General features: G+C 43.2%; 1 protein-coding gene across 1 annotated transcript in view; it reads right to left on the bottom strand.

Moving 5' to 3' along the window:
• Nucleotides 1-3,043: 3,043 nt before the first annotated feature.
• LOC134308130 (nucleotide exchange factor SIL1-like) overlaps nt 3,044-14,726 on the bottom strand; it is a gene marked incomplete at its 5' end in the record, with an annotated part of 168,095 nt that continues 156,412 nt past the window's right edge. The window contains 4 exons of the mRNA XM_062990664.1: nt 3,044-3,493; nt 3,666-3,830; nt 5,703-5,799; nt 5,929-6,050. Of these exons, the coding sequence (XP_062846734.1) occupies nt 3,134-3,493; nt 3,666-3,830; nt 5,703-5,799; nt 5,929-6,050 (744 nt within the window). The remainder of the gene's footprint in view (nt 3,494-3,665; nt 3,831-5,702; nt 5,800-5,928; nt 6,051-14,726) is intronic.

A 14,726-nucleotide genomic window follows, 5' to 3' on the forward strand; every position in this document is an offset into this window, starting at 1 on the left:
AGAACGCAGCAGTGGGGTGATGTGGCAGTGTTTGGGCTGGTTAAAAACCAGACAGGCAGCTGCATTTTGAATGAGCTGCAAGGGTTTAATAGTGGACATGGGAGCTCCTGCCAGGAGGGAGTTGCAGTAGTCCAACCGTGAGATTACAAGTGATTGGACCAGAATCTGGGTAGCTTTCCTGGAGAGAAATGGCCGAATCTTCCTGATGTTGTACAGGAGGAACCGGCACGATCTTGTCATGTTGGCTATATAAGGAAAGAAGGTCAGCTGGTTATCCAGGACAACACCAAGGTTTCTTACCTTATCAGATGGTCTGATCTGGGAGTCATCAAGAGAAATGACTAGGTCCTGGGTTGGAGATTGATCTCCGGGAATGAGCAACATCTCTGTCTTGCTGGGATTAAGTTTTAGATGATGAGCTGACATCCATTGTGAGATATCTCGCAGACATGCTGAGCTGCGAGCTGAGACTTTTGTGTCTGAAAGAGGAAATGACAGAACGAGCTGAGTGTCATCTGCATAGGATTGGTAGGAGAAGCCATGGGAGGCTATGACCTTACCCAGAAAGCGGGTGTAGATAGAGAAAAGAAGTGGGCCAAGTACAGAGCCCTGAGGAACACCGGTTGAGAGAGTGCATGGGGGAGATATAGATCCCCTTCATGACACTTGGTAGGAGCGCCCTTCGAGGTAGGAGGCCATCCATTGCCATGCTGAACCTGTTACTCCAAGGTTGGAGAGAGTGGACAAGAGAATGCTGTGATTCACTGTGTCGAAGGCTGCGGAGAGGTCAAGAAGAATAAGGACCGATGACAGTTTGGCTGCATGAAGCTTCTCAGTAACAGCTACCAAGTGCTGTTTCCATAGATTGCGCTGCCTTGAAGCCAGACTGGTACGGCTCGTGGTCATTCTGAGTAAGAAAGGCAGATAGTTGGTTATAGCACGTTCAATAATTTTGGATAGAGAAGAGAGGAGTGAGACAGGTCTGTAGTTGTTAATGTCTGTAGGGTCTAGTGTAGGTTTCTTAAGAAGGGGAATGACCTGAGCCTTCTTAAAAGCAGTAGGGACAACACCTGATGTCAGGGAGTTGTTGATGATGGGTGTGATGAAGGGGATTAGGTCCTGTGAGATGTCTTTGAGGATGGTGGATGGTATAGGGTCGAGTGTGCATGTGGTGGGATTGCTGGATGAGAGGAGCTGTGTAACCTCATCCATGGTGAGTGGGGTGAAGCTGGTGAGTGTGTTGGTGGGTTGAGGGTCAGTTGAAAGTGGGTCAGTCGGAGAGAAGGATTGATTGATTTTGTCAATCTTGTCCTGAAAGAATGTTGCAAAGTCAGTAGCAGTAAGAGAGGCAGATGGGGGAGGAGGAGGAGGGTTCAGAAGTGACGAAAAGATAGAATGAAGCTTACGTGGGTCAGCAGCAGATTGTTCAAGCTTAGCTTTGTAAAAAGATGTTTTTGCAGCAGTCACGTCAGATGAGAACTTGGACAGCAGATCGTGGTAGGAGTGGAGATCAACACCGAGCTTAGATTTCCTCCACTTTCTCTAAGCTGCCCTTAATTCTCTTCTGTTGCTGCGCAATGCATCTGAAAGCCAAGGAGCAGGGTGAGAAGGTTTTCCTCGTTTGAGGGTAAGAGGACAGAGCTGATCAAGAGATGTTGAAAGAGAAGAGAGTAGAGTATTAGTTGCGGAGTTGAGTGGAAGGGTAGCAAGCATGTCAGGGTTAGGTAGTGAAGTTAGGATGTTGGAGATCAGCAAGGAGGAAGATAAAGAGTGAAGATTAGGGTGTGTTTTAAGGGTGTAAGTGTGGTTGGAAGTAGAAAGAGTTGGGAGATAGAGAGAGAAGGACACAAAGTGATGGTCGGAGAGGTGAAGTGGGGTGACGATGAGGTCCAGAGCAGAAGCTGGACGGCTGAAGACCAGGTCCAGAAGATTGCCTCCTTTGTGTGTCGGAGGGCTGTGATTAAAGAGGAGGTCGAAAGATGAAGGAAGAGGAAGAAAACAGGAGGACTGAAGTTTGTCTGTAGGGAGATTAAAGCCACCAAGAAGAGTCAAAGGAGTTTAATCTGAAGGAAAAAAACTCAGAAGAACATCCAGCTCTTCTATGAAATCTCCCAATGAGCCAGGTGGTCTGTAGATGACAATGATATGAAGGGTAATTGGAAAAGTAACAGTAATAGCATGAAATTCAAAGGATGAAATGTTAAGGTGAGAAAGATTCACAGGAGTGAAGTGCCATTTCCTGGTCAAGAGCAAACCTGTACCACCACCCCTACCAGATCCTCTCGGTGTATGAGAGAAGGTGTAGGCAGAGGATAAGGTTGCTGGTGTTGCTGAGTTCTCGGTGGTGATCCACGTCTCAGTCAGTGCCAGGAAGTCAAGGCTGTGGGGAAGTGCAAAAGCTGAGATGAAGTCAGCTTTTTGGACGGCTGATTGACAGTTCCAGACCCCACCTACCACCACTGTTTGAGACTGTTGCAACAGTTGGGGGTAGATGAGGTTGCTGGCATTGCTGTTCCTGTAATGTGACTTGTGATGTCTGCAGGGTCTGTGAGATATGAGCACAGGAATAAATGAGTAGCACATGCCGAGATAAGTTTGGTAAATGAAACAATGTCAGAGACTGATAGTACTTACCCAAAGTTAGTTTAGTTTAGATTAGTAGTAAAAGTTAGACAGATTAAACAATCCAGACAGACATTAAAACCTAGTAATAGTAAAGCGGAGATTTAGCGGAGTAATAGCATAGCGGAGATTTAATTTTATACTTAGCTTAGGCCTGCCCTTCAATTCACACCTAGGCCGCTAACAATAGACACCTGAAACCACCCAAGCAATCAGCAAAACACAGATTAATGCAGCAATAGACTAGCTTTAGTTTCTTACAAATAGTTAAATTCTAGCAGTTAAGCAAGTTAATAGTCAAAGTTACAAAGATACATTCTAAAACAAGTTACAGCAAAGAATATACTTCAACCAGAAGCCTACCTTACCCAAGAATACAAATGAACACAATGGAAGTTACAAGCACTGATTCCTCTCCATATATGTACAAATGTTTTATAGACTTTAATAGTACACATATACAACATTTCTAATTGTAATTTCATTTATTTTAATTTATTTCATTGTGCAGTTAGAGCATTTTCAACAATGAGTCCACCAAAACCAAGATCTCTCCAAAGTAGCCATCTTCCTCTCCCTGGGTCTTCTCTGTGAAAGCCATTTTTTGGTATTGCTTGTGCAGGGCACTAAGTAAAATGCTTAGAGTAGGGTTTTGCAGATAGTGCAGCTGACAGTGGGAAACCATGGCAAGAAGAGTGAGCAAAGCTTTCTCCCTCCTGTCATGATCTGGATAGGTCAGAACCTCAGGCACGAGGCTACACCATCCCTGCTCTACAAGCATAGGGAGGAGTATGACTTCACCATACTGGTCCAAAATTTCCTGATGATTAGAATCCAGTACTGGATCAACACCAGTTTGTGAGACAAGCTCCTAGAACACAGTACAATGATATAAAAACCATTTAGATTTTGTCCCTAACAACTGTAATACACTTACATTTTATTTGCATCAATATTATTATATACTGTTTGGAATCCAAAATGTGTTTTGTTGAAAGGTTATTTTAATATAATAACTTTGATAGTCTAAACCCAATACTCACCTTTTCAGTAATCATATCATACAGCACTGTAATAATTCTCACATGTAGAGTCTCAGCACCATGTGTCTGGAACAGCTCATGAAGCACTTGCAAACCCCCAAGCTTTACAAACTGCCTTTGTGCAAAGGGGAAGTGATGCAAAAGACATGCTAATGCAAACAACACCTGAAACACAACAGTGGAAAAAGTAAAAAATAAGCAGTTAATGCACTCATTACAATGGAAAAATGCTCACATATTTTAACAACTTTGTTAGTACACAAATGTTTTACTTAGCAATATAGCATATGGCTATTTTTGGTACAAGGGTAATGGCAATGTTGTCCTTCAATTTATTAACATCAAAACACAATGAATACCTTTGTTTATGTGGTGATGCCACTAACAGATATACACAAAAGATGCTGGGAATAATTACAGTTGCATTTAAACTTATTCAACCATCATTGCAAATTAGGTTTAATAGAAAATGTACAAGACTTCAGCTGTTTGCAAAAAAGCAATCAAACAAAAATTTAAATAGCTCTACACAACTAATACTGTATAACAAGTGGTTTCTCCAATTTCAACACAAAATGGCACTTTTATTGACTACTGCAGTCTCAGAATTATTTAACTTTCTCAATAGAATTCCTTATAAGAGCACACATTTGCGAATCAGGAAATGTCTCAAGCACACCCAAAGCAACAAATTAAGAGTTCCATTAGTTGAATCAGGTGTGTTTGAGATAAGACACATCAAATACCTGGACTGGCTACAGGGGTTATTGACTCTGAGGTTAGACTGCATGTTAGAAATAAGTCAAGAGAGTTGTCCAAATTGTTATGAAAAAAGCTAATTGGCATGCACAAACAAGAAAAACATAATTGTAGATTAATAATCCTAGATATACCTAGATAACTCTAGATATACAGTTGGAAGCATAGTTCGTGAGTTCAAAGTTAAAGTTGACTGTCTACACTACTTGGAAGTGGCAGAATGACTGACACAAGATTCCTGATGAGGCATTTGGTCAAAAACCCTTGAGTGACTACAAAAGACCTGCAGCAAGATTTGGTAGCAGCAAGCACTGAGGTTCCAGTTTGCACAGTAAATCGCGAACTAAATGCTGAAGGTCTCCATGCCCTAATTCCAAGACGTATAGCCCTACTAACCCAAATGCACAAGAAAACACAGCTCTAATATACACAAAACCATATAAATAAACCACAGACATTATGGGATTATTCTGTTCTTGGAGTGATAAAACAAAATATTTTTTTTGGTCCTGGTTTGTCTGCAGGAGGAAATAAGAAGCATATGCTGAAAAGAACACCTTGCCTACAGTGAAGCATGGGGGTGGTTCGCTGAAGCTCTGGGGCTGCTTTGCTTCCTCTGGCACTGAAAACCTGCAGCACATGGATGGCAAGATGAATTCAATCAAGTGTCAGAAAATCCTAGGAGGAAAATATCATGGTTTTTGTAAGAAAGCATAATTGGACCTTCCAACAGGAAATGATTCCCTGCATACCTTAAAGTCCACCAAAGCTTGGTTTTAGATAAGGTCCTGGAAGATTCTGGAGTGGCAGTCACAGTTGCCCGACTTAAATTCCATAGAAAAACTTTGGTGGGATTTGACAGTTGAGGCACACAAATGCAAGAATATTAGTGTCATGAAGGGGTTTAATAATTATGAGACAGCAGTAGCCATTAAAAGTGGCTTTTTAAGTTGAATTTGGAGCAACCACTTGTTTATTGCAAACAACTGAAAGTTTGGCTACTAAACGTTAATTGCAATGGGGTTAAGTAATGTTGATTGCAACTGTACAATGGTTAGTGAAATAATGTTTTTTTTTCTCTAGTGGTGATAGTTTAGTTTCATTTTTCAATTTAATACAGTGTTTTATTACTACAAATTACAAAAAATGTCAAACCATAATTAGCTAAATAATTTAAATAAAAAGCTGAATCTTTAAAATGTATCAATTTCTCAATGTAAGGCCCTAAAAGTAAAACAATTGTATGAAATGAGAATACAACACAAACACATTTCCTACCTTTTTCTTAATAGGCAATGGTTGTGGGGTAGCAAGTAAAGTGAGTAACTTTTGTAATGTACCACACTTCAAAGCCATAACCTGGACAGATGGGTTACTAAAACAAGGAGAAACCAGGCAATTACTTACTAATCCAATATTTTAAATTTAGCAACTACTCAACAATAATTCCTAATGATAGTAGAGCTATAAAGTATTTTTGTTGGGTGATTGAAAAGAACATAACCTTGAAACGGCTGCTCCTAATACAAATGCCGCACTTTCCTGAAGTTTATCATTTGTGTCATTTAAGGTATCAGTTACCAATATCAATCCACCCATTGACACCAGATTATGTGCATTATCCACCTAAAATAAAAAAAGATAAAAAATTAGATCAGATCATTTTACTCTATTTTTTCCATGATTGCATGTGTTTACATGCACACAATGCAGTAAAGCAAAAAAAGGTCAGATTTTTATCAGTTATCTGATTAACACACTTTTCCATATCTGGAATGAAAGCAGTATTGGATTACCAACTGGCAACCCCGGTGTTTCTTTCCAATTGAGCAATTTTACTCATCAAAACGTGGTTTCTGCAACATCTAAGTGGGACATGTTTATTCTCTCTCAGTCATTAGTGATAGTATTATGTGTAATAATAAGTATAGATTAATTGTTAATCTGATAAAGATATCAGCATAGTAGTAGAAGGATGGCGTGGCAGATAGCTGCCTCGGTGAGAGCTCTCTTTGTTTTGTGTTGGTTTTTGTTTGTTAATGTTATCTATTGTGCGTCAAACTCGGTCAGTTGGAGCTTCAGGGACAATGTTTCATCAACTTTTATTCCAGAGTTTTTAAAATCCTTTAGAGTTTTTGGAAATCCTCACAACGGGTGCGCTGGCTATACTCAATCTGGCAAGAAAGCGGCGGATTGGAGCCCGAACACCTTTACCGTCTTTATTCCTCTCCAATCTGCAATCTCTGCACAACAAAATGGAGGAACTACTTCTGCTTAACCAGACCAACAAGGACTTCAAGGATTCTGAGAAGCGTGGTATCGAATCCAGCCTTGCTTTACCGGTTCGAAGCTGAGTGGCTATATGAGCAACGATTGGCCGGTTGCTCATGTGGGGGGTGGGACAAAGAACCGGATGTGGGTCTCTCTCTGTCAGAATGCGATTGCGTTCTCTGCCGGCTGATTGGAGGCGCTTACACAGAGATGGGAGAGGGTGCCCTTAGGGTGTGTCTCTACGCATGCAACGCTAGGTGGCGCCAAACTCGTCAATGTGTGGGTGGCAAAGATGCATCTGGCTGCTGCTCGTGTTTCGGAGGGGATACGGGTTAGCTTCAATCACCTCCGTCAGGGCAGGGTTCGGCATAGACAGAGAGGAAGCACGATGCTAATTGAACAATTGGATGCGCTAAAAGGGGAGAAAAAGGGGTAAAAAAAAAAAAAAAAAAAACAAGGACTTCAAACACATCTGCCCTGTGCTTTCCGGAAACCTGTCTTTCGGAGCTTTCCCCGGATAGCGAGCTGCATCTCCCCGGCTTTCAGCTGCACCGAGCGGACAGAGACACGGAGCTTAGCTGCAAAACAAGAGGAGGAAGACTGTGCTTCTACATCAATGAACGCTGGTGTAAAGACGTAACGGTACTGTTAAAATCATGCACTCCTCATCTAGAATCACTTTTCATTAACTGTAAATCGTACTACTCTCCCAGAGAGTTTTCTTCATTCATTCTGGTTGCTGTTTACATTCCGCCGGATGCGCACACGATGTGCAGAAACTGCTGGCCGATCAGATAATTAAAATAGAAAGGGAGAACCTGGACTCACTGCTCATCATCCTGGGAGACTTTAACAGTGCAAATCTTACAAAAGAAATGCCAAAATATAAACAACACGTCAACTGTGCCACGAGAGAAGGGAACATTTTGGATTATTGCTACATCTCTGTTAAAAATGCCTATCGCTCCGTCTTGCGTTCGGCTCTCGGACATTCCCACCACAGTCTCGCTCACCTCATTCCCTCATACAGGCAGAGACTCAAAACTAATAAGCCTGTCATTACAACAGTGAAGAAGTGGAGCAGTGAAGACATTGAAAAGCTACAGGGTTGCTTTGTATCCACAAACTGGTCTGTCTTTGAGGGGCGACGGACAGCTTGGATGAATATACAGACACTGTAGCATCATACATCAGTTTCTGTGAGGACAGCTGTATTTTTCCTGTGTTGTAGTAACAATTAACCATGGTTCTCGGCTGAACTCAGACAGCTTCGGAGGGAAAAGGAAGCAGCATTCAGGAGTGGAGATATAGTGCTTTAAAACATCCACCATCATACCAGTCCCCCAAAAAATGAACATTTCTGGACTGAATGATTACAAGTCTGTAGCCCCTGACATCTGTAGTCATGAAGGTCTTCAAACCACAATTCCTTTGATGGATCCCCTGCAGTTTGCAAACAGAGCAAACAGATCTGTCGATGATGCAGTCAACGTGGCCCTGCACTTCATGCTACAGTATCTCGACAGTCCTGGAACCTATGCTAGAGTTCTGTTTGTGGACTTCAGCTCGGCTTTTTACACCATAGTGCCAGAGCTGCTACAGGTCAAACTGTCCCAGCTGTCTGTGCCTAATGCCAGCTGCCGGTGGATCATGGACTTCCAAACAAACAGGAGACAGCAGGTACGGCTAGGAAAACACATCAGACCAGCGGACCCTAAGTACTGGTGTACCAAAAGGCTGTGTGCTTTCACCCCTCCTCTTCAGTTTCTACACCAATGACTGTGTTTCTAAGAAACCAGCTGTAAAGATCCTTAAGTTTGCTGATGACACCACTGTGGTGGGCCTCATAACCGATGGTGACGAGTCTGCCTACAGAAAGGAAGTCGAGCAGCTGGTCACCTGGTGCAGCAGCAATCACCTGCTGATCAACACACAAAAGACTGTAGAGATGGTGGTGGACCTCAGGCGCAACCCCCCCCCCCCTCACAATTAATGGCTCTATGGTCTCGATGGTGGAGCCACTTAAGTTCCTGGGCACCACCTTATCCAGGAACCTAAAGTGGAAAAAGAACACACTCTCCATTGCCAAGAGGGCTCAGCAGAGAATATTCTTCCTGTGACAACTGAGGAAATTCAACTTGCCACAGAGTCTGCTGATCCAGTTTTACACAGCAATCATCTATCACCATCTGGTTTGGTTCCTCAACATCACAAGAACGAGCCAAACTCCAACGTATAATCAGGACAGCGGAGAGGATCATTGGATGTAGTCTGCCAACACTTCAGGACATCTACAACAGCAGAGTGCTGAAGCGTGCCGGCAAAATTACAGCAGACTCCTCTCATCTTGGACATCAACTTTTGCAAACATTTTTGTCTGGCAGGAGACTCAGGACAATAAAAACGAAAACAACCAGACATGCTAACAGATTTTTTTCAAGAGCTGCAACAATTCTCAACCACATTTGCTCCCTTGGTTAATACTTATTTAACAGACCAGACAGCACACGGACTGTTAACATGCTACATGTCATACATGTGTATTATTATGTGTACTATTATGTGTATTACTATGTGTATTATTATGTGTATTATTATGTATCACCAAAACAAATTCCTCGTATGTGTAACATACCTGGCGAAATAAAGTGATTCTGATTCTGATTCGAATGTAAAAAAGTAGAGTTTTCGACACAGGGACAAATGGGTGATGTCTCAATGACAAAGCCAAAGGGCTAAGAACCAACATTAAACAAACATTTCAGGTCTACACGTCTAACCAGTATTCCCTACTTAGCAGCTCGCTTTCTGAGAAATCTGTTAATAAAAGTGTTCTGCTAAAGAGACTCTCAGCTTTGTACATTGCCTCCCCTATATAGTTACCTTTAGCCAGGGCATCTGATGTAAAAGTGCTGGATAATGCTAAACGTTAATTATACATGACTGTTTTTTATGCCGTCATGAATGATGTATTTTTGAGGCAGTGTGAGATCAAGAAGAACTAGAGAGTGCATTTCCGGAGAAAATGCGAGTGTGATTGCCGTGTGGCGGGCGTGCGCGCGTATCCTGACGCCGTTTGTAAGCCAGGTGGGGCATCGGCGGGCCGGACGGTTCAGAGTCGGAACGGCGTCGATATCTGGAAATGTCAAAAATGGGCGTGGCAGGCGGCCGGGTGTGCCCATCCAAAAATTACATCCATGTCCCAGTGTCATCAGTGGGCCGAATGATTTAGAGTTGGAACAGTGTTGATATCTTGAAATAGAAAAAATGGGCATGGCAGGTGGGCGAGGCTGCGTATCAATATGCTGTATCCAAGTCGGGGTGTCATCAGTGGGCTAAACAATTTAGAGTTGGAACGGTGTTGATATCTCGAAATATTAAAAAACGGGCGTGGCAGGCGGGCGGGGCTGCGTATGACCATGCTCTATCCAAGTTGGGGTGTCATTAACTGGCCGGATGATTTACAGTTGGAACGGCATTGATATCTCGAAATTTCCAAAAAATAAATTGAAGTGAACAAGACAAAAAAACGGGCGTGGCGGGCGAACGGGCGGGTGGATCCAAAAGCTGTAAACAAGCATTGTTGTAATTTACGGGCCGGACGATTTAGAGTTGGAACGGTATCGATATCTCGAAAATTGTAGAAAAAAAAGCCAGAAAGATTGGCCAAAACCGGTAAAAAACGGGCGTGGTGGGCGAACGGGCAGGCGGATCCTAAAGCTTTCTTCAAGAAGTGGTGTCATTAACAGGCCGGACGATTTAGAGTTGGAACGGCATCGATATCTCAACATTTTTTCAAAAATGAATGGGAGTCTATGGGGAAAATTTTCCGGAAAAATGGGCGTGGCAAGCGACCAGCCAGGCGGATCGAAAACCTGTATACAAGCAGTCCATTCCCGTATGGGCCGGACGATTTGGCGTTGGAACGGGGTCGATATCTCGAAAACTGCGGACGAAGAAGCGGAGACAAAAAACGGGTGGAATAATAATAATAATAAAAATAATATGACTTTCGGATAACAATAGTATGATTGCCTTTAGGCAACCACACTAACTAATAGTGTGCTTGCATTCTGCAATCACACTAATAACAATAGTGTGCTTGCATTCTGCAATCACACTAACTAGAGAGTGCATTTTTTCGAAAATGAATGGAGGTCTATGGGACCAAAAAAACGCTACAAAAACGGGCGTGGCAGGCGAACGGGCGGGCGGATCAAAAACCTGTATACAAGCAGTCCATTCCTGTATGGGCCGGACGATTTGCCGCTGGAACGGGGTCGATATCTCGAAAACTGCGGACGAAGAAAGCCGGACAAAAAACGGGTGGAATAATAACTAGAGAGTGCATTTCCGGAGAAAATGCGAGTGTGATTGCCGTGTGGCGGTCGGCGGGCGTGCGCAGGTGGGGGGTGCGCATGTGTTTAGAAGTGGTGCGGTGCGTGGGGTGTGAATACTTTCTCCCAGACAGGCCACTGTATCTGTGCACAAGCTGTGGTGTGAGCACAAGTTCACTCTGGGTGTGTTTGAAACGCCAAACCTGTAAAAAAATGCATTTCTGCACGTTTCTACTGCTTACAAATCAGTACTCATTCATTTATATGTGATTATCACTGTAGGGGCCATGGTATTGCGCAATCTATGATCGGCTGTGTCTCATTTACAGCTTTCAGGCACAGTGCACTTACACAGTGCTCACACTTCAGTACCTACTTTAGCATTTAGCCATTCCCATTGATTTCAATGCATTCGTTAGCCTTGAAGCTAACGGATATAAATATCTTTTTTTCTGTTGCAACGCGAACGATATGACGCTCACTGCTAAGTGTAACTGCACTATAATTTCATTCTGTGCAGCGTTTTCACCTTAAAAATCACTAATACTTTAGTTACGGACCAAAATAAGTAAGATTTTTTGTCGGCGGCCATTTTCTGTTCTCAGAACGGCCTGAACATGTCGCCTACGTCATCATGTTGACGTTCTATGGACAGCCAAAGGTGTCAAGATTTTTGTCCAAAAATTCGGGCAAAAACGGGCATAAATGCCACACGGATGGGCGTATCCGGATGATTTTTTGGATTTGGGCGCTAATTAATGACCCGGCCGATCAAGGGTTGGAACGGCGTTGATAGCTCGAAATTTTTTTCAAAATGAATGGGAGTCAATGGGGCAAAACGGGCACCCTAAAACGGGCACTGTGCCCACAGTGTTGGTTCGATCCAAAAGCTGTATACAAGCAGTCCATTCCCGTATGGGCCGGACGATTTGGCACTGGAACGGGGTCGATATCTCGAAAATTGCGGACGAAGAAAGGGAGACAAAAAACGGGCGGAATGGCAATAATATATTGAAAACGAAAATAACAACTAGAGAGTGCATTTCCGGACAAAATGCGAGTGTGATTGCCGTGTGCCGGTCGGCGTGCGTGCGCGCTTATCCGAACGCCATATCTAAGCTGGGAGCAGCGTCGACGGGCCGGACGGCTCAGAGTCGGAACAGCGTCGACGTCCGGACGTCTCAGAAACGGGTGTGGCAGACGGGCGGGGCTGCGTATGACCATGCTGTATCCAAGTCGGGGTGTCATCAGTGGGCTAAACAAATTAGAGTTGGAACGGCACTGATATCTCGAAATATTAAAAAAGTGGGCGTGGCAGGCGGGCGGGGCTGCGTATGACCATGCTGTATCCAAGTCGGGGTGTCATCAGTGGGCTAAACAAATTAGAGTTGGAACGGCGCTGATATCTCGAAATATTAAAAAAGTGGGCGTGGCAGGCGGGCGGGGCTGCGTATGACCATGCTGTACCCAGGTTGGGGTGTCATTAACTGCCCGGATGATTTACAGTTGGAACGGCGTTGATATCTCGAAATTTCCAAAAAATTAATGGAAGTGAATGGGGCTGAAAATCGGGCGTGGCAGGTGGGCGTGGGTTCGAGTCCCCATGCTGTATCTGAGTCGGGGTTACATCAGAGGGCTTTACAATTTAGAGTTGGAACGGCGTTGATATCTCAAACTTTCAAAAAATGAATGGAATGAATGGGGCTCTTATAGGTTAAATAAAGGTTATAGAAATAACCATTAAATAACCATTAAAATAAAATGAATGGAAGTCAATGGTATTGCGCAATGTATGATCGGCTGTGTCTCATTTACAGCTTTCAGGCATAGTGCACTCACACTTCGGTCCCTCTTTTAGCATGTAGCCATTGCCATTGCTTTCAATGCATCCGTTAGCCTTGAAGCTAACGGATAGAAATATCCTTTTTTCTGTTGCAACGCGAACGATATGACGCTCCCTGCTAAGTGTTACTGGCTTATAATTTCATTCTGTGCAGCGTTTTCACCTTAAAAATCACTAATACTTTAGTTACAGACCAAAATAAGTCAGATTTTTTTGCGGCCGCCATTTTCTGCTCTCAGAACGGCCTGAAGATGCCGCCTACGTCATCACGTTGACGTTCTATGGAAAGCCAAAGGTGTCAAGATTTTTGTCCAAAAATCCTGGCAAAAACGGGCATAAATGCCACACGGATGGGCGTATCCGGAAGATTTTTTGGATTTGGGCGCTAATTAATGACCCGGTCGATCAAGGGTTGGAACGGCGTTGATAGCTCGAAATTTTTTTCAAAATGAATGGGAGTCAATGGGGCAAAACGGGCACCTTAAAACGGGCACTGTGCCCACAGTGTTGGTTCGATCCAAAAGCTGTATACAAGCAGTCCATTCCCGTATGGACCGGACGATTTGGCACTGGAACGGGGTCGATATCTCGAAAATTGCGGACGAAGAAAGGGAGACAAAAAACCGGCGGAATGGCAATAATATATTGAAAACGAAAATAACAATAACAACTAGAGAGTGCATTTCCGGAGAAAATGCGAGTGTGATTGCCGTGTGCCGGTCGGCGGGCGTGCGCAGGTCGGGGGCGCGCATGCGTTTAGAAGTGGTGCGGTGCGTGGGGTGTGAATACTTTCTCCCAGACAGGCCACTGTATCTGTGCACAAGCTGTGGTGTGAGCACAAGTTCACTCTGGGTGTGTTTGAAAAGCCAAACCTGTAAAAAAATGCATTTCTGCACGTTTGTACTGCTTACAAATCAGTACTCATTCATTTATATGTGATTATCAACTGCAGTCTATAGGGATGATATTAAAATAACCACTTTGTCTTTTCCTGCTGCTCTTTCTTTTGAACACCTGGCTTTCAAGTTGTCAGGGCCTACTCCTCTGGTCACTGCTGTAGTTTATCGTCCGCCAAAGCCAAACGCTTCCTTTCTCTCTGATTTTTCAGATTTTTTAACCCAGCTTAGTGCCCTCTCATCCTCTGTACTGCTTATGGGTGATTTTAACATCCATATTGATGACAACAACTGTAAATTTGCCAGGGAATTTTTGGAATTGTTACAGTGTTTTAATTTCACACAACATATACATTTTCCAACTCATAAAAAAGGTCATACTCTTGACCTTGTCTGCTCTACTGGTGTCCTAGTTCATCAGCCGTCCAGCCATGACCTTACTGTCTCTGATCATTTGACAATCATCATGGACATTGAGGTCACTAGGCCCATCACTAGAGCTAAACGTAAAATATCCTTCAGGAATCTTCAATATATCTCTCCCTCTGCTTTCTCAGATTCTCTTGTTAAAAAGATGTCTGTCTGTCCTGTACTGTCTAGTAATTCATCTGACCTTGTCGATTACTATAATGACATACTCGCCTCATGTCTTGATGAGCTGGCTCCTTTGAGAACCAAATTTGTTTCATTTAGTCATTCCGCACCATGGTACACAATTGAGCTTCACCAAATGAAATCCCGTAAACGCCAGCTTGAAAGACTTTATAAGAAAACCGGTCTAACAGTACATTATCAGATTTATTCTGATTATCTTCAACATTACAAAGACGCTCTTACGGCAGCCCGATCCACTTACTATTCCGAACTCATACATGCTGGATCAACAAATCCTAAGACTCTCTTTTCCACAATAAATAAACTTCTCAAACCAGTTGACAATACTACCAATTCCTTT

This window comes from Trichomycterus rosablanca, unplaced genomic scaffold (genome assembly GCF_030014385.1).
Source record: "Trichomycterus rosablanca isolate fTriRos1 unplaced genomic scaffold, fTriRos1.hap1 scaffold_77, whole genome shotgun sequence".
Taxonomy (NCBI): Eukaryota; Metazoa; Chordata; class Actinopteri; order Siluriformes; family Trichomycteridae; genus Trichomycterus; species Trichomycterus rosablanca.